This window comes from Helianthus annuus, chromosome 9 (genome assembly GCF_002127325.2).
Source record: "Helianthus annuus cultivar XRQ/B chromosome 9, HanXRQr2.0-SUNRISE, whole genome shotgun sequence".
Taxonomy (NCBI): Eukaryota; Viridiplantae; Streptophyta; class Magnoliopsida; order Asterales; family Asteraceae; genus Helianthus; species Helianthus annuus.
In genome coordinates this window covers 156839335-156861127 of record NC_035441.2, presented here as the reverse complement: position 1 = coordinate 156861127, position 21793 = coordinate 156839335, and the positions used below count along the sequence as shown (strand labels likewise).

General features: G+C 35.2%; 1 protein-coding gene and 1 pseudogene across 1 annotated transcript; both read right to left on the bottom strand.

The window, feature by feature from the left end:
• Positions 1 to 4701: 4701 nt before the first annotated feature.
• LOC110924301 lies at positions 4702 to 8471 on the bottom strand. The gene is made up of 4 exons (XM_022168324.1): positions 8234 to 8471; positions 7952 to 8088; positions 5332 to 5460; positions 4702 to 5097 (listed from the first exon to the last, which is right to left on the bottom strand). The coding sequence occupies exons 1-4, from the start codon at positions 8469 to 8471 to the stop codon at positions 4702 to 4704; spliced, it is 900 nt and encodes a 299-aa protein (XP_022024016.1).
• A 616-nt stretch (positions 8472 to 9087) lies between these two features.
• Positions 9088 to 10930, bottom strand: LOC110924300 (annotated as a pseudogene).
• Between the last annotated feature and the right edge of the window lie 10863 nt (positions 10931 to 21793).

Sequence of the window (21793 nt, the reverse complement as noted above, 5' to 3'; positions counted from 1 at the left end):
TATTTTGTGTTGTTTGACTATGATGCTATCAGTTACGTCACGATACTCCCCCACCGGGCCCACCGGTGACACGTGGAAATTAGGGGTGTGACAAAACTTTCATTCTTTGTTCCATTAATTTGGTAAATGCGTAATATTGAAACAACAAATAGAAGTAAAATAAGACCATAAGTAATGGGCATTATATGGCATGAAAACTGAAGAAACACTGACCTTAACGGTAAGCTCCGACTAGGACTTCAACTCTTTGGCGATCCAAACAGCTGACTGCAAAACAGAACACCGTTAGGACTCGTTACAGGAATGGGGTTATTCCTGTAACCACTCTTCGGCGTGAGAATAAGTATCGGTTTTGGGAGTGAAAGAAATGTGTAGAGAGAGAGAGAGAGTAAACGAGAGCAGAATGAATCGTACCTTTGATGTTTACCTCTATTTATAGTTTACCATTAGGGTTTCTTCTAACTTTGGATGGGCTCCGATAAGTTAGGGATTTGCATGATCTTCCCAAAAGTTTGGGGATTTAGTTACGTGGTTTATCCATGCAGAATGGAACATTCTAGAATAAACATGTGTAATTAAATATTTATGATAAAATAATAGGTAATGACCGGGTCGGGTTAGCCGATCCGAGTCATACCTCGTCAAAAACATATGCATATTTTTAGTATAATGACAAATGAAAAGAAAAAAAAATAACAGAAATTAATGATTAAAAGGGCATTAACTATTACGCATTTTAGAAGGGCGTTATGATGCTGATGTGACAAAAAAAAACCCTTAGAAGGTATTAACCATTACGAATGATCTAAGAAAAGTAAAAAAAAAAATTCTAATGACTTTAATGAAATATATAGTAAACTTGGTTACAATTCTCTTACATTAGTATTAACTTTTCATGTTTTAATTTAGGGTGTTAATATTCACGCACAATCCCCTTTATCTCTCTCTATATATGCGTGTATATATATATATATATAGAGAGAGAGAGAGAGATAGAGTAAAAAAAGGTGTGTAAATAAGATGTAGTGACGTGTGTATAAGATGACCCTTAATGGGTGACATCATTTAAAAAGGAGTAAATTGCACAAAACGTCGTTTATCTTTCATCTGACATCATTTAATAAAGAGTAAAATGCACAAAACGTCCTTTATCTTTCATCAAACTTTCAGGTTCCATCCTTAATGTTTAAAACTTGCTAAAAACATCCTTTGAGTTTATTTTTGTTGCCGATGCAGTCATTTACAACTAACCACATTAATTGAATCAGTTAAATTCCCTCACATGCATAACATGTGAGGGAAAACTCGCTATTTCAGTTGATCTTCTCATAAAACCCACAAAAGAAACATTCAAAACCATTTTCCTCTTCATCAACTTAGATTTAAAACTCCCAACACACATTTAAGTTGTTGATACAATTATCAAATTGATAGAAAACCTAATTATTCAATCTGATTGTAACGATGAGGTAGTAGATCGAGCTTGAAGATGAGTTTTATCATGCTAATACTTTTTCGTTAGATGTAGATCGCTGTGCGAATCAAGCTGTAAGGGTTCGGGTTCGTTTGCGGTTAACGAGATTGAAATTGAGGATGATTTTGAGAGTAGTTATGGAGAAGATGATTGTGGAGGTAGTGGTTATTGTTATGGAAGAGGTTTGGGCTTCGAGTGATGTTTATGTTGATTTAGTTTAGTTTATGCGGATGCGATTAAGGAGCTGAAAGGGGTTGCTGATAAGATGATTAGGTCTGGTTATGAGAAAGAGTGTTGTCAAGTGTATTGTCATGTTCGACGAGATGTGTTGGACAAGTGTTTGTCGATTCTTGGGGTTGAGAAGGTTAGTGTTGAGGAAGTGCAGAGGATTGAGCGTTGAGGTTAGTGTTCAGATTCGTCAATGGTACACGACTTATCTTAGATAAGTATGGGGGAAAACCTTGTTATGTTTGAAGGATGAAGGGATTGGGGGGGGGGGTTCAAGTGTGTTAGGGTCTTTAATTCTGAGTGTTTACACTCACATGTTATGCATGTGAGAGAATTTAACTGATTCAAGTAACGTGGTCAGTTATAAAAGATTGAACCAGCAACAAAAATAAACTTAAAAGATGTTTTTAGTAAGTTTTAAACATTAAGAATGAAACATACAACACTGAGGAAACATAAATGACGTTTTGTGCAATTTACTCTTTACAAAATGAACATGAATAGTCAATTATTGCAAAGAAGTTTTCAAAGTCTTAAAATATACATACATGTATTGAGTGTGAAAGTGTTGGACACGTGGAGATCTTTGTGCGAAAACACAATCTATATGAATACAATAGGGACTTAACACGTGTAATCTAAGTGCGGATCATACAAATCTTCGTGTGGTGATTGCACAAGTTTTATTGCAGGACATTAAGATTTTAGTGTGGACAATGGACGGTATTCTTTAAATTTGTTTAGCATAATTGTTCTTTTAACTTTTATTTTAGTATTAAAAAAATAATAATATTATTTAACTCTTTAATTTTATTTATATAATTTTTTTAATTATTTAAATGCACTTAGTTTTTTTAAAGTTAGCTGTTAGAATAAAGAGTAAATTGCCGTTTTAGTCCCTGACGTTTGGTTCAAATTGTCACTTTAGTCGAGATAGTTTTTTTTCTCCTCTGGTCCTTGACTTTTTCTATTTTTTGCCGTTTTGATCACATTGTCTAACTCAGTCTAAAAACCTGGTTATAACCAGGGGTATTTTTGGCATTAACAAAAAAGGTTTCTAAATTGCCATTTTCATCCAAAACCATCTTTTTCTAGTTCTTCTTCTTTTTTTTTCGAACGGCAACAATTTCTATATTACATATAGAACCGGGGCCAGCAAGAAGCTGAAAAACCCGACAAAACAAAACAAAGTTAAGGAATTACATCACGAAGGTTAAAATCTAGCCACCTATCCCAATTTAGTGCATTAAATTTTGATCTACATTTAATCCAAAAGAAAGAATTCAACTTGATCTCCTCTACAACCTTCACCACCGGAATGCTCCAACCATCAAATTCCTTAGCGTTTCGAGTCTTCCAGATTTGCAAAAAAGTTGCCATGAAGATAGCGCCTACAACTTTCTTCCATTCCATTGAGTCGTTCAAAACTTTCAGAATGTCCCAAACCGAGGTGTAAGAAAACTCCCCCGATGGATACGGAATTTTTAGCCACACTAAAACAGTCCACCACACCGCGCGTGCTAGCAAACAAGAAGCTAAACAATGGTCGACAGATTCATCTCCCAACCCCACTCCTCTAATCCTGAGCTCCTTTTTGACCGGGATCCGGTTTAACGAGACACGCCACATGAAATAATTAATTTTTAACGGAGCCCAATTATTCCATAATGGCCACTTACCATCATTTACTTGATAACTTGCCTGTGCAATCTTCCCGCGAACCAGAGCCACTGATAAATCTTCACCCATAGCATTATTCCAAATCCACCTATCTTCTTGGTTACTTATAATCACACAATCAAGAAGATCTTTTAAGATATTCAACTGATCAAGAATAGAAGAGTTGCTCGGTTCGGTCTTCCACTCCCAGCTCCAAGAAACGGAAATGCCGTTACGTGTGTAATAATCCGAGACCAAAGCATCTTTTTTTTGAGCTAACATATATAGGCTTGGGAATCTATATCTTAAAGGACCTCCTTCCAACCAATTGTCAATCCAAAACATAATCTTGTCACCCTTGCCAATCTTACCAAACAGGTTGTCTTCCAAAGCCAAGTTCAATGTAGAAAATTCTTTGCCAATGGAGCTCACATCTTTCCAAACCCCCACTATCTTTTTCTTGTTTGGAAATAAAAGGACATTTCTATTGTTTGTGTGAATGGACCGAATTACCCGCACCCAAAGAGTCGAAGGGTTCTCTTTAAGTTTCCACCACCATTTAGCCAAAAGAGCCAAATTAGACCCACGAATGTCACCTACGCCAATGCTACCCATATTCTTTGGAGCCACAATTTTCTTCCACGCAACCCATCTTATTTTGTATTTGCCCGACCTTTTTCCCCACACAAAATCCCTCCTTATACCCTCAAGCATGTTCACAACTTTAATTGGAGCCTTAAACAACGAAAGGTAATAATTTGGAAGGGCTCCCAAGACCGCTTTTGCTAGCGTGATTCTCCCGGCAAACGACAAGCTATTCGCTTTCCAACCCGAAAGTCTCGAATTGAATCTTTCAATAATCGCTTTCCACGCCTTGATTTTCTTCATGTTTTCGCCAATGGGGACCCCAAGGTACGTAAAAGGAAGTTTGCCCGGTTTACATCTCACCACCTCCGCCATTTGCTTTACTCTATTTTCATCGACCCCAATCCCAAACATGCAACTTTTGGACAGGTTTATTTTTAGCCCAGAACTAAGAGAAAAACATCTAAGAATCCGGTTGAGATTCTTGATATTTTCTTCATCCCATTCCCCCATAAAAATCACGTCATCCGCGTAACAAAAATGTGAAATAATCGGTCCCTCGTTTGGGAGTTTTATCCCATGGAAAATTCCCACTTCAACCGCACGGTTCATAACAATGCTCAAAGCTTCAAGTACTAAAACAAAAAGAAAAGGCGATAAAGGGTCACCTTGACGAAGTCCTTTAGTCATGCCAAATTCCTTTGTGGGGGACCCATTTAACAAAACCGAAGCTCTACTTGACTTAAGACAAGCTCCTATCCATTTCCTCCATTTTTTGGAAACCCCATAGATCGGAGATTTGAAATCAAAAAATTCCAACTAACCGAGTCATAAGCCTTTTGGAAATCCACTTTGAAAATAAAAATCTCTTTTTTTACACTCTTCGCCCAAGATATTATTTCGCTCACCATTAGAGGCCCATCCAGAATGTACCTGCCTTCCACAAAAGCAGATTGCATCGGGGAGACAATAGAAGGTAACGTCGGATTGATTCGGTTGGCAAGAACCTTTGCAATCACTTTGTAAACAACCCCGATAAGAGAAATTGGTCTAAAATCGTTTAACTCTTGTGGGTCAGCCACCTTCGGAAGGAGAGCTACAAACGAAGAATTACACCCCTTGTTTATGAACGCCTTCTCATGAAACTCTGCCTGAATAACTCAGCAAAGAAATTGGTCTTCTTGACTCTACTTTTTTTCAATCATTTATATATATTTAAAATCTGATCCCCTACTTTTTCTAGTTCTTCTTGACTCTACTTTCTCTCTACAACCTCCCATCACAAGTTCACAACCACCAGGTCCACCACCAGTGTCGCCCGCTTCCACCGCCCTGACCTACTTCCGGCACTCACCTCTACAACCAAAATGGCGGGGCTGATATACCAACAACACGTAGTTTGTGATGCTGGCTTCCGGCATTTCAGGCAGCGAGGCAGCGACTGAGACTTCTGCAATTGCGAACGAGCAACTTGAAAAAACCGGGTCAAAAACCAAAACGTTATTGTTCACCCCCTTCATAACAAAAAAAAAAAAAACAAAATCACTATCAACCAAAAACTCGATAAGGTTTGCAATAATCCAACAATGGCATACACACACGGCTTCTACTCTTCATCTTCCATTTCTTTCAATCAAAGAACCTTCAATCACCTAATAATTTTTCAATCAACAGTCCCCCCAGCCTAAAATCACTCAAATTTCACTATAAGAATAAGTAAGCCCAAAAGCCCCAAAGGTTTAACCTTCAAGCAAAAATCATATGATTCATTGTACAATTCTCTTGTTCAAGTAGCAGAAGCCTAAAATTCTTGTTTCCAGTAATAGATCTAGAGAGAGAGAGATATATAGAGAGAGTAAAGCAAAGGAGATGAGGATAGTGACACAGGTGTTATGGAGACAGTGGTTCTGTTGATTCCTATGGTGACTGAAGGTGACGGTGGTTTCTGGTGACGGAAGGGGGTTAAGTGAAGGTTGCGGTGGAGGTGAAGGAGGGTGATGGTGGGTGGTGGTGTGTGGCGGAGGTGGGCAGTGGTGTGTGGCGGATGTGGACGGTGGAGGTTGTTGTGAGGGTTGTATGGAGAAGAAGAGAGTACAGAGATTAGAGAGATAGATTAATGTTTTTTATATTAATATGTGTTTTTATTTTTTAATTAAAGAGTTAGTTATATATATGGATGAAAATGAAAAATACCAAACTATTTAATAAAACTAACTGAGATTTTTTAACCGAGTTAATAAAATAGACGAAAATGACAAAAAGTAAGAAAAGTCAAGGACCCAAAGAAGAAAAAAAAATATTTGGACTAAATTGACATTTTTGACCAAACATCAGGAACTAAAATGACAATTTACTCTAGAATAAAGGGTTAAAAATTTTATAACTAAAGAATAAGTTATTGTATTTATTTTTAATATATGCGTGTTGTCGGCGGTTTGCACTATGGTTACACTACTGAGTCCCCAATGTGTCCACATGGATGCATTTTCGTATAAATATTTCCATCGAGATCAGCCATTTTCACACCAAGGCCAAAGGATATGGCTTCGTGAAGCTGAGGTGGCTTCATGTATTATTACTAACATGAAGTTCTTTTTTTAATAAAAAGCTTTTGATAATATTGATTTTCATATGGGGACAATATGAAATGTTGTGATATTATTCTTTCACGGATGGGTGTGACAAGTAAAAGAAGAAGCACTTCTAACCTAACCCATGGTTTACTATACCGTCCTAGACAATAAAACTTTGAAAGGATATCATTGTATTTGACGTTGCAAAAGTACATGTCCCCTTTCATCGAGAAAGAATTTTAACTTGGAATATGATTTTGTGGTAAGAATAGGAAGGGATGGAATTATATTCGATATGTTCAAATGACATAACACTATATAGAATAGATTAAAGTATTGCCGTATTGGATTATATACTTACGTAAATCAACGAAAACATATATTATACACTCAGTTAATTACCATAGGTTTCATTGGCAACTACGTAATAGCCTTAGTTGTTTATACAAATACGGAATACATACTTTCATTATTTGTTCCATTAATTTGGTAAACGCTTAATATTGAAACAACAAATAGAAGTAAAATGAGACCATAAAATGAGCACTATAGGGGTGTCAAGGGGTTGATGTCTCTAACACCGCCCCTGGGTGTTATAGGGCATGAAGAGGGATACTTACATGCTTTATGTTAGTAACTAGGGGCGATAGCAGAATAATTCTCAACCAATTAAAAAAACAGTACTATAGTTTTGCTAGAAAGAAAAAGTAAAAAGCGTGTTAGACAGCTCCTTGACACGATTTTTAGCTGCGGGCAAAGTTATATTTTTATTTTTACTTAGGACTTAGGAGAAAAATCAAATTTTTTTCCAGAGGGTAAAATCATAATTTTTAGCTAGGGGAAAACCATATTTATATTTTGCACTAGGGGCAAAAAACATAATTTTGAATTGAGGGTGATATCGTAATTTTTAACTGAGGGGAAAACCGTAAATTTTAGCTGGGGGAAAAAGCATAATTTTATTTTGAACTGGGGCAAAGACGTAATTTTAAAACGAGGGCAAAACCGTAATTTTAAAGTCGGTATAAAATAATAAACTGGTTTAAAATCGTAATTTTGAGGGCGGGGGGGCAAAATTTTATTTTGAACTGGGGCGAAAACGTAATTTTGTCTGAGGGTAAAAGCGTATTTTTTTTACCGAGGCCGAAATCGTATTTTCGGTTTAGCTGGGTTTAAAGCCATATTTTTATTTTGAACAGGGGAAAATCATAATTTTGAAACGAGGGTAAAATCGTAATTTTGAGATAGGGGAAAACCATAATTTTATTTTTAGCTAGGGGCAAAATAGTAATTTTAAAATGAGGGTGAAATCGTAATTTTGAACCTAGTGGAAAATCGTAATTTTAAGCTGTGGGCAAAAGCATAATTTTATTTTGAATTTGGGGCGAAGACAAAATTTTAAACCGGGAAAACCATAATTTTATTTTGATACGTGGATAACTTCACTTATGTCCTTATCCATCCGTGCAAAACTCTTCAACATTATCTCTTTCCACGAAATTGCTTCCTCCTCACAATTCTCAACTTCCTCTTTTACTCGTGCATCCTGTCTTTGCACTTCGTCACCACCTAAAAGTAAGTAGTAATTCAGCATATAGGAGTAAAACAATAGTAGTCTAAATATTATTATATATGATGATTTTGGATGTTACATGAGAGCAGCCATGGCCATCGATTACACCGTAAGAGTGTAGATCAGAGCAAATCGTTTTACAAAACCACGGTCTCACCGCAACAGCATCTTCTAGATCTCTCCTTCCAAACACAACGGTCAAACTGAATCTGGAACTCTCCTTCACCAAAACATCATCTCCAAAACTCTTTGATGTAGTTGTGGTTGTCTTTGCACAACATGGTTGTACTTCGTTTTCGTGTGGTTTTTTTTTACTTTCCGGTATAGAAATTATGCTTGAGGCAGCAGTTGCGATGAGTTTAAGCTGTTGTAACTCCATACGACTTTGTCTTCCTTGACCACCACCGCTAGGCTAGGCTCGCTAGTTGACGGTGTGGTGTTGAAGCATTCGTTTTACAAAACGACGGTTTTACCGAAACAACATCTTCTAGATCCCTCCTTCTTCCAAACATAACAGTCAAACCGAATCTGGAACTGGAACTCTCAACGTACCTCAGTTCGTTGCTCTCAACGTGCGGTAATCCGTATCACTAGATTTCTCAACAATTAATGTGTTGTTCGCTTGATATTTTCATAATTTTATACATTATGTGTATGAATTGAGTATAATTTACTAATTTAGTATCAGTTTCAGTTTTTGTTTCTATTTCTTGGGTTCAGTATTTAGTAATTTGTTGCAGAATCAAGGGCGATTACAAAGTTAGTTCCGGCAAACTGATCATGATGGAAGCGGGATGAAGGTGGAGGTGGAGGTGGAGGTGGTGCGACTGAGTGGTAGCGTTGGGTTGTAGTGATTGTTTGAGTCATTTTTTAAAATATATATATACACTTGTTTAATAAAATTTAAATATCTGACCCCGTAAGTATTTACGGGTGATAGTTAAAAAAACAATACATCAATGGTACCAAAACAACAAAAAACGGATTAGAGACTTCTAAAACGAACTAAAAATATTGTAACGGTGGTTATATATCCTCCTAAGATCAACCACCAATACACTAACGTTATCCGAGCTCCGTCTAGCCAACGCTAAATTCGTTAACAGCATTGACGCATCCGGACACGCCTTATCGGAGCTCTCACCACGGGCAGGGGCGGATGTATATAGGAACAAGGGGTAGCCTCCGCTACCGCTTGGTCGGAAAATTTTTGACGTTTTTAGTGTAAATTTTGGAAAAAAATTGACGTTTTTTCGATTTCGTTACCGCCTATTTATAAAACGTTACCGCTTGGTCGGAATCCTAGATCCGCCATTGACCACGGGACATATTAAACGGACTACCATCAGGCCGCGATGGAACCTCCTCAGACCTCAGGCACATGCGAGCCACACGGCATGCCACGTCGTTTGATACCACATCCCAAAGGCCGTCACTTGCGATGATAAGGCACTCGTCGTCATCCGTCCGTTCTGTTATGGTTACTTCCGGTTCTGGTATCACATACGGGTTTTAAATAATCATCGCCTGATGATTAACATGAACAACTAGTTAGTCGTTGAATCACATTGAATCCGGATTTAAAGGAAAATCACCAAACTAGACACGTTCGACTTTAAAAATTAATATAATAGACATTTAAATTGAGCCGGCAAACAAGCGTCTGGGGCTATAATGGATTTGAACTCAGCACCTCATAAATAATGAGGCGAGACACCGTACCACCGGACCAATAGGTCATGAGTATTTGGAACTGCTTGATTCTTTGGTTTTCAATGTTTATTAAAAAAAATTTGTGAAAGTCAATGTCTATTTTATAAAAGATAAGTGGTACATGTCTATTTTCGTGATTTTCCTCCCTTAATTGATTCTGGATCTAGTGAAACTCATATAAGATATGATTATGAATTTATGATTACAAGAACATACCAATTGCCCTAGACATAGCTAAAACACCAAGAACCCTCCTAACTCCATCCCAATGTATAACACGGCCACCGGCATCTTTAATTCGTTTAAGTTCATCCGGTCGATCAGGCTGCAATCAATTATTCAATCAGATTCCTAACCAACTGAAAGTTATCCGAGATCAAAATCTATATGAATAACAATACCTTATGATCTGTCGATAACGAAATCACAACACCATTCCGACAAAGCACAGCACGTGAATCGCCACAGTTAGAAACAACAATTTTATCCGGAGTCACAACCGCAACAACCGCAGTAGATCCAACGGCATCACATTGTGGAGTTTGAAGCTCGCATCTACAATCTGAGCACGATGATGCACTCTTGCTCCATTCGCTTACGTCCTTATCCATCCGTGCGAAACTCTTCATCGTCATCTCTTTCCACAAAATTGCTTCCTCACAGTTCTCAACTTCCTCTTTCACTATCTCGTGCATCCGGTCTTTGCACTTGGTCGCCACCTAACAAATTAAAAGTAAGTAATTTAGCATATAGCAGCTAAACAATAGTAGTCTAAATATTATTATATATAATGGTTTTGGATGTTACATGAGAGCAGCCATGGCCGTCGAATACACCGTAAAAGTGTAGATCAGAGCAAACCGAAGCATTCGTTTTACAAAACGATGATTTTACCGAAACAACATCTTCTAGATCCCTCATTCTTCCACACACAATATTCAAACCGAATCTGGAACTCTCCTTCTCCAAAACATCATCTCCAAAACTCTTTTTTGATGTAGTTACGGTTGTTGTAGCCGACCTTGGTTGTACTTCGTTTTCATGCGGTTTTGATTTGTTGTTTTCTGGTAGAGAAATTATGCTTGAGGCAGCAGTGACGATGAGTTTAAGCTGTTGCATCTCCATAAAACTTTGTCTTCCTTGACTACCACAGCTAGGCTAGGCTCGCTAGTTGACAGTGTAGAAAAGAGGACGTGTGAATAGTGGAAGGAATAATGGAAGCCTTTTATTTATACTATCACGGGAAGCTGCTGCATCATCGATGTACCGTCATTATGAGATAGAAATCTAAAGTTGAAGAAGGAATCTGAGAAGTTGATAGGATTCATGGTGGTGACATCAACGTGTATAGTTTGATTTGTGATGAGTACGAGGACCAATGGGAAGTTACCACCACTTGTGAAGAAAGAAATAAGCGGTTTTTATTTGATAGAGATATGGTGCTAAGTTTAGTGGACTCCTGACCAGATATTTTAAATGTTTGATGATTTGTAACCATATGAGATACAATGAATATTATATAAAAATCTAACGTTTTCATCCCATCCAAATCCAAATTTGTACCGAATATTACATAAAAATCTAACATTTTCATCCCATCCCATTCAAATTTGTACATGAAATAGTGGAATTTTCATACTAAATTATACTATAATACACTATATTTTCAATTAAATAATATTTTTTTATACATGTATCATTACCTTTTCTCTCTGTTCCACTCACAACCACTATCAAAATATATTAAAAAATTATAGGGTTCTAGAGGTGTACAAAAAAAACTGGTTTTAGAACCGAAACCGGAAAAAAAAACCGAAACCGGTTTTTTTTAACCGGTTTTTTTATAACCGGTTTTTTTTAACCGCCGGTTTTTATACCGGTTACTATTCTTCACTTCAAAAACCGGTTATTAACCGAACCGGTTATTAAAAAACCGGTTAAAAACGGTTTTTTTGGGAAAAACCGGTTAAAAACCGGTCCCAACCAGTTAAAAACCGGTCCCAACCAGTTATGCCGGTTATTGTTTTGGACCTCAAAAACCGGTTAGTAACCGGAACCGGTTATAAAAAAAACCGGTTTTTATTTTGGATGAAAAAACCGAAACCGGTTTTAAAAAAAAAACCGATTTGTACACCTCTAGGATGAACAGTGTCCCCTCAAATATACAAATGAACAGTAACATTTTCTCTCTCATCCATTCAAAACCACTTTTTCTATTATAAAAACTCCAATCACACAATATGATGGAATGGATCTGAATGCTCTAAAAAGAGATTCTTAAATCCTTTTTTCATACTCTTTATACAAGTTGTATAAGGTTATATAGCTCGTATATAATATTTTAATCAGAAAAAATATTAGGTCGTATAATGTTATACGGCTCTTATAATGCTATATGGCTAATATAGATGGATAAAATATTGAGTCATATAATTTTCTACACGGGTCATATAACATTATATTGGTCGTACAATGTTATACGACTCGTATAGATGGAGACAAAAACATTCTCTGACATTTTTTATGCAACATTCTCCCATACGACTTGTATAACTCTATACGGGTCGTATAGGCGTAGGGGTGTAAAAATAGTATTTTTGAGGTATGAAAATAGTAGCAACCTTTTATTATCACAAGATTTTAGCTTATTACAATGTTTGGTGTGGTTACCAACTTATCAAATCTTCGACAATATATCCGAGCGCAAACAACGTTTTGAAGAGACGACAACCTTAGAAACTTATTCGAAGCATTGGTGTTAATATAAACCTATCTGGAGCAACGTTGCTCCTATATCTCGCCATTAGGCAATCGAAACTATGATAGCCACAAGTTTCTTGATATGCATCACGTCGTGAAGATTAAACAATGGTTAATGTTGGGAAATGGACAACTCGTGCCAATGTTTTAGTGAATAGCTCAAGCCAATAAGTATAATTATATCCGAAGCTAATCTCATCAAAACATTGTTGTCATATTCGAATCAAGTCACACCATTTTTTATTACTAATATTCATGTCATTCATTCATCTTTTAGAAAATATTAGTCTTATAGTACTCAAAATCTTATAAAACAAAACAAAATAATTTACACTTGTGGGATTCTTCCACGCTTCATGATAGTAATTCGAAACACAATAACATGTTACGTGGAAATCATTAAATGGTTATGCCGTAATTTAAACATATGATTGTATAAGCATAATACAATATTTAAAGTAAGATAATATAATTACAGAAAAGATACTATAATATATTGTATACTCAGAATTAATTAAAAATACAATACAAAAAAACTATGTACTACAAAGTGGTTTTTGAAAACAAGTATAAAATTTAGTGGACTGCTAAAACTAAGATAACTGCGAGGATGATATTGTATTTTGTTTTAGATGCAAAGGTTTTCAAAGATTATAAAATAGTTTGGAATAAAATTACAAAAAAGAGTGTATAGGAGTGAATACAAAAAGAGTATAAGAGCATTCTCATCTAAACCATCAAAATCTGTGTGGGGGGTTTTTAAAATATAAGAATTATAAAAAGTGGTTGTGAGTGGAGGAGAGAGAAAATATTACTGTTCATCTGTATATTTGGGGGGACACTGTTCACCCCCTATACTTTTTTAATATATATTGAAAGTGGTTGTGAGTGGATGAGAGAGAAAATGTAATATACATTGAAAAGGAGAGAGAAAAAGTGTTTGTTTTTAATGAAAATATATTGATATAGGAGTTGTTTTTTAGTGGAATGTATGTATATTTTTAGTGGATTGGATGTGAATGCTCTAAGGAGTTGAACAAGTTGAAAGGGGGGGGGGGATATGTGGGCCTATTTCGAGTTGGAGTCTTTTCTGGTGTAATGTAGAAGGTTGTTTGTTAGACTAGAGGGTATGGCGAGGCCCATCCCCATGAGGATGGGTCGCCATGTAGGCGCCACATCACCGGCTCATGAGGGATGGGCCTCCTTCACTTTTGAGGGGGACGGAGGATGGGACCCCACATAATTTATAAAAACAATTAAAATATATAATTTATTTGATTATTTAGAGAGAGAAAGAGAGAGAGGGGAGAGAGAAAGAAGAGAGAGAGAGATCATGGCCCGTCGAGTTCGAGTGTGGGCTGCCGGTCAAGCCGGGATGGGGCGAGGGGGGCGGTGTGGGGGTCCGGCGCCGGGCCTCGCCGGGCCTAAGCCGGCCCCCATACCGCTTAGTCTTAGTTATGGATGGCAATCAAACCCGAACCGGATGGGTAAACCCGAAACCCGATACATTTGGGACGGGTTTGGGGTCGGTTAATCGGGTTTGGGACGGGTTTGAGAATAGTTTTTATTTTTTCACGGGTTTGGGATGGGTTTGGGATTTAGTGATATACCCGTTTACCCGACCCAATTACCCGTTTACCCGATTGTATACCCGGTATAATTTTTTTATATTATTAATATGTATATATATGATACATCCATTTTTTACACATATAGGTATTCTATTCCGTATACATTATAGTTATTTGATATATATTTTTATAATTATACTCTTATACAATTACCAACTTGGGGTGCCATGCACACACATACCTTTTCAATATGTTTCCAATTTAAGCCTCCCACCGTTTCGTATAATTAATGGCACCGACCCAATGGTTTATTTGATCAACATGTCTCTTTAAAATAGGGTGCACCACTAACACAATGGTTGTTTAATCAACATGTCTGTTTAATCTAGGGTTGCACCGCTTCTTTCAACGAACGCGTCAGTTTTGTATTCACGTATATATTCGCTTTGGAATTACAATACACTCAATAGATAGTTTACGTTTGAATCATTGTTTAATCATCAACGACCCTGTATCCTGCACCATCATTAAGGAAGAAAAACCGATCGGTACCTCTGTGTTGTCGCTAACCCCCAAACACAATCTGCAAAACTGCAAATTATATTGCGTTCCTGATCTGATTGGTTTATTAAAAACCGAATATAACTCATTCAATATAACACACATCGTATCCAATCTATTTATTGCATATTGGATTAGATTACATAATATTTATTATGTTGCTATACAAAAATTAACTTATATATAGGAACGAACACGTCAAATTGCAAAGTGGCCCAAGCTTTTTCCGTTGTGAACCATATGCGAACCGACGTAATTCTTAGAACCGGTGGAATTTTCCTTTTGTAATACTCCGACATTTCAATCATTTAAAAAGCAGTAATCAAATCCAAAGTATTAACGATCTGAATCAGATCAAAAAGTCGCACAACATCATCCAAATCGGAAGAAAAAAAAGGATCGACTTGCTAATGGCATGGGCTGCGTCGAAGCGAAGATGTTGAAGAGGGCGAAATTGGTGGAAGATCGGCACGGGATATTGCTATAGATGGGGCGTGAAGGGGCGGTTCTGCAATTGTCCTTTTCATTCCCGATAGCCTTTACGAAGGGATGGGTGAAGGTGAAACGGTGGTGAACCATAAGATAGTTTTCAGTGGGAAAGATGGTTTTGTTTGGCAAAATAAAAACCAAGGGAAATGTCTTTTATTGTTTAGTCTATTAAGTGATTAATTTTGATGTATTTTTAAAAATTAGTACATTAATTTTAAAAAAATTAACTTATATTTTTCTTGGATGTAAAATGTTAACATAATTTAAAAATAGGAGGTAAAACATCTAAATATATACATGGTTATAATATAACTTATAACCATACATCGTTGTATTGTAATTCAAAAATTTACGTAATTTACTAGGATGTAAAACTGTAGTTAGAATTAAATATTTAAGAGATTCTATATGAAAATAAGTTATCTTAGTTTTATAAAATTGCTTTATGTTATGAATGCAATCATTTTATGGCCCAAACCAATGTTTATGGGCTTTAGGCTTTTAGGGATTCTATTGTACTAGTTTATATATAAGATGCATATGTCAGATGAATGAATTGATTGAACCAGTTTCTCTCTATTTCTCTCTTGTTTTAGCACGACGCTCTCCAAAATTCCTTAGTTTTGTAACCGAATTTCCATTCATTTTCTTTATCTTTCCACCCTTTTGATTTGTCATGATTTCAATAACCCAACCCGAACCATCTTGACCATGGCCACCGAACCACGTCACCGGTCGCATTTAGAAACATGATCGCCGTGTTTGAGAACCCGATGGTGGCAGAATTCATGAATGCTGGATTGATGTGCGTATAAACACATCCGACTGAGAATCGGATATCGATCAAGAGCCGTATACAACAATTGAGGTAACATATCGAACCAACTTCCGTGATTTATTGCACAATACGTATATCATACATATATAGATATATATTATATAGATTATTCGGTATGGTTCTGTAAATTGATTTTTAGTTTCCGGCCAATAGTATTATGTAAATTAGAAACTAAAAGTAAAGAAGATGAATACAAAGCTAATATACCCAGAAATTAGCCCTCTCAAAAATCCACATATAATTTTTGTAGTAGATGAACAAATAAAGTAGAAAGTGTTATTTTTACATTATGTGATGTAGTCTTAAAAAAAAGAATTATCTTTTCCGGTAACCGGAAATCGTTTCCGGAGAAAATGACCGTAACCCATTAGAATCTGTTAGTTGGCCGAATTTGGTGGAATTGTAGGTCAAGGAGTTGTTATGGTCAAAGCCCAGCAACTGTTTTACTCGGTCAAAAATTCAACCAAGTCATTAATTATCCCAATCAATTTAAAAGTTGTTTCAAGCTCAAACTTTTATCATTAAGTTCTTAAACTTCTAGATTAAAAAGGAATTAATACATATCAAAAGTGTTAAAATAATAATAAATGATATATCCATGAAAAGTATGGTGTTTTGTCAACTGGGTTTTATAAACTATTTTTATATATAATTGATAAACGCATTAAAGTAAATAAATCCTAATGTTAATTTTTTTTGGGTTCTTTACATTGTAAGATCTGTTATCGATCATTATGATTATTTTATTTTTTACTGCGCAATGATATAGGTTGTGGCATTTAGCACAAATAAATTGGTCTTAAGCTAGTTAAGTATATTAGTTAATTATAATGAATCGTAAGTTTTTGATCATTCAATTTGTTACACTACTATGCATTGTCAACATACTAGTTGTATGATTATTCTTATCGTTTTTGTATAGCTGCAAAACAAATATTGATAGATATTAATATAGTCAATAGTTCACACAAATATATATATATATATATATATATATATAAAAAGTAGGTAGTGGTATCTTAGCTTAAACAAACTACATAGATAGATGATGAACCATATTTTGAAGTCATTGTTTTTCTCTGTTATAGCACGGGAATAAGTTATATATGTTAAAATACATTTATTATTATTATTATTATTATTATTATTATTATTATTATTATTATTATTATTATTATTATTATTATTATTATAGAAGTATAGAAACGACAGTGGTTTTATTATGAAGTTATCTCATGTTAAGTAATAATTAAGAAGAATAAAGAAACATAAATTCAAATAAATAACGTTTTGTAACGAGGTTAATGAGAAATAATATCCCAATTCAAATAAATAACGTTTTATAATGAGGTTAATGAGAAATAATATCACAATTAATACTTTTCTTTATTCAACTAATTAAGTAATAATTAAAAAGAATAAAGAAACATAAATTCAAATAAATAACGTTTTGTAATGAGGTTAATAAGAAATAATATCACAATTAATACTTTTCAATTATATTTTAAAATTAATAATATTCCATTCACCTCCGTAAGTTACATTTGATTGAATTTAAGTTATATTACTATTACTAAATTCAAATAAATTCCAAAAGAAAAATAGTAAGAAAGTGGACTAGTGATAATGTGCCTCAAAGAGTATACCAAATGAATTATAATTCAAGAGTCGAAACATCTACGATATATATTAACATTAGTACCACAAAACAACTTTCAATAAAAATATGGTTCGAGGTAATCTTCCACAATCTCATATTCATATTTTCATACCAAACCAAATAAGTTAGCATTGATAGAAAATTGGAGAAGAAAAGGAAATCGAATCATACGTTGATCTTTGTTCATGTGAGATTTTCAAACAAAACTTGTTTGTGTAACATTGATGGATTTCAGGTTCCTTGTAGATTGATGTAAAAAAAACTGATATAAAGATATAACGATGGTCACTTTGAATTAAAGACATGCTCCTAATGCAGCAATACCGAAAATGTGTCTTCACAAAATACTCAGAGGTTATATCACATCTTTGAAATTGCAAATCAAAATATCAAGCAAATATTTATATACCTTTCAATTCAATCTGACTAACACGTGCTAGCTCATTCCCTGAGGTAAATGTTATAATTGGTTAATGTCGTCGGAGGAGAAAAAAGATTATTTGGCCATAGTAAAGGCCACACGTGTGGATGATCATGGTAATATAAAAAAAAATGATATCAATGGCTCAATCAAACTTAATATGAGTCAGTCACTAAGAGGCGGGTACGAGAAGGGGAAATATAAACATTCGCTTCAAATGTGGATTAAAAAAAAAGAAAAAGAAAAAAAAACCCTTAACATACTCATGTGAATGCATGCAATATACATATGTGTATCTAGAAGCTCCAGTAGAGCAATCACAAATTGAGATGGCAAACGTCCGATATAAAACAACACAATTAACACTATCACAAAACATAAGAAATATTTTTACCAGGTGTAGTTATCTCGGTAGAGATACTATTGATTTTGAAGAAATTTATTAAGTTTCAACTATTTTGGATAAAAAGTCATCACTTTGGAATGATGTCAAAGAAAAATGATACCAAATATGAATATCCACAATATTTCATTAAATCAAATATGGTGAGTAACCAAAAGTTACTAGAAAAATTATACGTTTACCACATGACATGACTAAATAGGTCATCAACATAGCATCACGATATGCCAAATAATTAAAAGTGCTAACTAACACTACTAAGTAATCTAACAACCTTGCTACCAAAACACATATTATGTAGGGCTGTTCATGAGCCGAGCCGAGCCAGACCAAGCTCGGGCTCGGCTCGATTATAAACCGAGCTGGCTCGGCTCGGCTCGGATTTGAAACCGAGCTGAAAATCTAAGCTCGGGCTCGGCTTGGTTTTAAACCGAGCTAGCTCGGCTCGTCTTGGTTTGGCTCGATTTTATAAAAAAAAAAAACTAATATATACCTCTTAAAATTTAATAGCCTAAAATATTATTCAATAATTTAAACGAAGATATTCAAAATAAGTTCAACCTAATACAATTCAAACCAAAATCAAGTTTAACAACGCAAAATAAGTTTTAATTTCAATAAAATACAATATTAGTTCATTAGTATGGTAATCAATCTTCAAATATGCCATAAATATCAAATTACAAACCTATATACATGTAAATAATAATCAGTTTTTTTTGCAATATATTATAAAGTATATAAAATTAAAACTTGTTATAAGTAAAACAATTCGAGCTAAACCGAGCCGAGCTACAAAGCGAGCCGAACCGAGCCAGCTCGGCTCGTTACGAGCCGAGCCGAGCTAGGCTCACTTTCTAACCGAGCCGAGCCGGCTCGGCTCACTTTTAAACCAAGCCAAATCGAGCGAGCTTTTTCCGAGCTAAATCCGAGTGAGCTTCGAGCGAGCTCCAAGCCGTGAGCTTTTTGAACAGCCCTAATATTATGTATGCAATGAATTTTCTTAGCGAATCAATCTTTCAGCCATCCAAAAAGAAATTCCTACTAACTATCCCACTTATATGTGGACCATGTAAATATTCATTGGTCTTAAGTGATGCATCCATATTTTAGCATGCTTTTAAGTGTATATAGTTGAAAAGGGATTTTGCCCGACAGTATAAAACGCTGATCTTTGACATTGTTTAATGTTGAACCTTGACAAACAAGTGTAGAGACCAATGTTGGGAACAATATGAAATATATAGTCGAGATAAATTTTCATATTTACCGACTATCTAATCAATTCAACACCAACTGCTAATCATAAATACTCCCCACAACAATTGGTCTCTAGAAGAGAACCAAAAGTTATTTTGGTTATGCAATATATGTAAGTACCAAAATGGACATGTTTACAACATCTATACTGACTATCCATTTAACAAATCAATATTTCCAGTCTTAGGGGGAGACAAGACAAGGAAAATAAAAGACTGGTAATACAACTAAATAGAGAATGCATCATATTAAATCTCGACCCCAGAAGTGGTCAATGTTAATTTGAAGTCCAAATGAGCATGACTTTTCAAATAATATCAAATGAAATACCAGCTGCATTCATAAACACAAATAGATTGGCAAAAGTCACGTATACCAGCACTAAATTCACCTGCTGGAAATAAAGTAATCACAAAATGATTACCGTATCAAGAAAATGTGGGAGGCAAATCGGTTCCAAAAGACAAAACCCACAAATACAAAAAGAGCAGAGTAACACAGTTGGTGTAACCAGAAGAGGTTGCATAGGATACCCCAGAAGTGGTAGAATACAATACCCCATAAGTGGTTGTATACAAAACCCAAGAAAGGGTTGCATACGAAAACCTTAAAAGAGGTTATTGTTGAAATCCTAGAGGAGATAGTGAAATTCTGATATAGGATAATGGAGTTCCAGAAGAGACTCGGTTACCAAACAAGTATGAGATCTCAACGATTTATGTACAAAAAAAAAAGTATAATATGGAACCGTAATGAAACACGTGTAAAATGATATATTTGAATATGCTATAGCAATAGATGTAATCGACGAAAAAGATTACGTATATGGAAACTGTGCAAGAGTGTACCACATAAATAGCCAAAATGGCTAGATGGCTTAAATGCAAATTAAATTCGCTCGATAAACTAAACGTTTTCGAACTAGCTGTTCGAACACCCATAGACGTCAAACCAGTAGGTTATAAATGGGTGTCTTTAAATAAAAAGAAATGTAAAGAATGAGTTTTGCGATGTAAGGCATGATTTTTAACATAAAGATTTTTTTTCCCAAATCCCAGTAGTTGATTATGTGGAAACGTATACCCCTGTAGTGGATGCGATAATCTTTAGATGTTTAAGAGGTCTCGCAATCTCAGAATGACTTCAAATAAAACTTATGGATGTCATCACTGTATACATGTAAGAGACAATTACAAATGACATCTGCATAAAATCCCTGAAGGATTAAAAATGCTCAAATCATTATTTAACAATAACCCCATATGCGTTATATAAATCTTAAAGGGACTGGTCCTATGTGGTATAATTGACTTGGTTGATACTTTGAAAAGAGGGGGTATAAGTTTTGATAAAATGAGCTATATATACTTATCAAGATTTCACTCTTAGTGTTCAGTATAATTGGAGTTTACAGTGATGTTGTAAACACTATCGAAAGGAACTGTCAAACTATAAAGTGAAAATTCTAAAAAGATCTTTATACAATGTAGTTATTCTCGACCCACAGTTCTAGTATATCGCAGTTCGAATATATATGTACTATTTTTGCTCATCCATCAAACTACATCCATAAGATGTTATATGGATAAAATTCATTTGTTGAGTACGCTAATGGTTGTCGAATTGCTTGACATATGGAAAGGATTTTATTGTCCCTAAGAAGAGGATGGATAAATAATTGGTCCAAAAGTACCATACTTAATTGCGAGCAGAACAATGGTGTATCTTGTAAACAAGACGACACCTGATATTGCGTTCTTGATAGATGTATTGGCAAGATTACAGTTCCAATTTAATATGTTGCACTTTTTTCCCCTTTACTAAGTTTTTCTATTAGATTTTCTTAGTAAAGTTTTTGATGAAGCAACATATAGCATCAGTTTATCTTATAGACACTGAAGTACCGACTTAACATCATCCTGGAGCATGTTGTTAATTATGTATAATGCGCAATGCACTCTTTTTCTCTTTGCTACGGTTTTGTCCCATTGGGTTTTTCCTAGCAAGGTTTTTAACGAGGCATAA

What these genes read in the sequence shown, in the direction of transcription:
- LOC110924301 (XM_022168324.1), bottom strand. Translation starts at nt 8,471, where the DNA reads ATGGAGTTACAACAGCTTAAACTCATCGCAACTGCTGCCTCAAGCATA. An exon ending in TGCGGTGAGACCGTGGTTTT is followed by an intron (nt 8,089 to 8,233) that starts GTAAAACGATTT and finishes ACTTACTTTTAG; the next exon opens with GTGGTGACGAAGTGCAAAGA. An exon ending in TCACAAACTACGTGTTGTTG is followed by an intron (nt 5,098 to 5,331) that starts GTATATCAGCCC and finishes TGAGTTATTCAG; the next exon opens with GCAGAGTTTCATGAGAAGGC.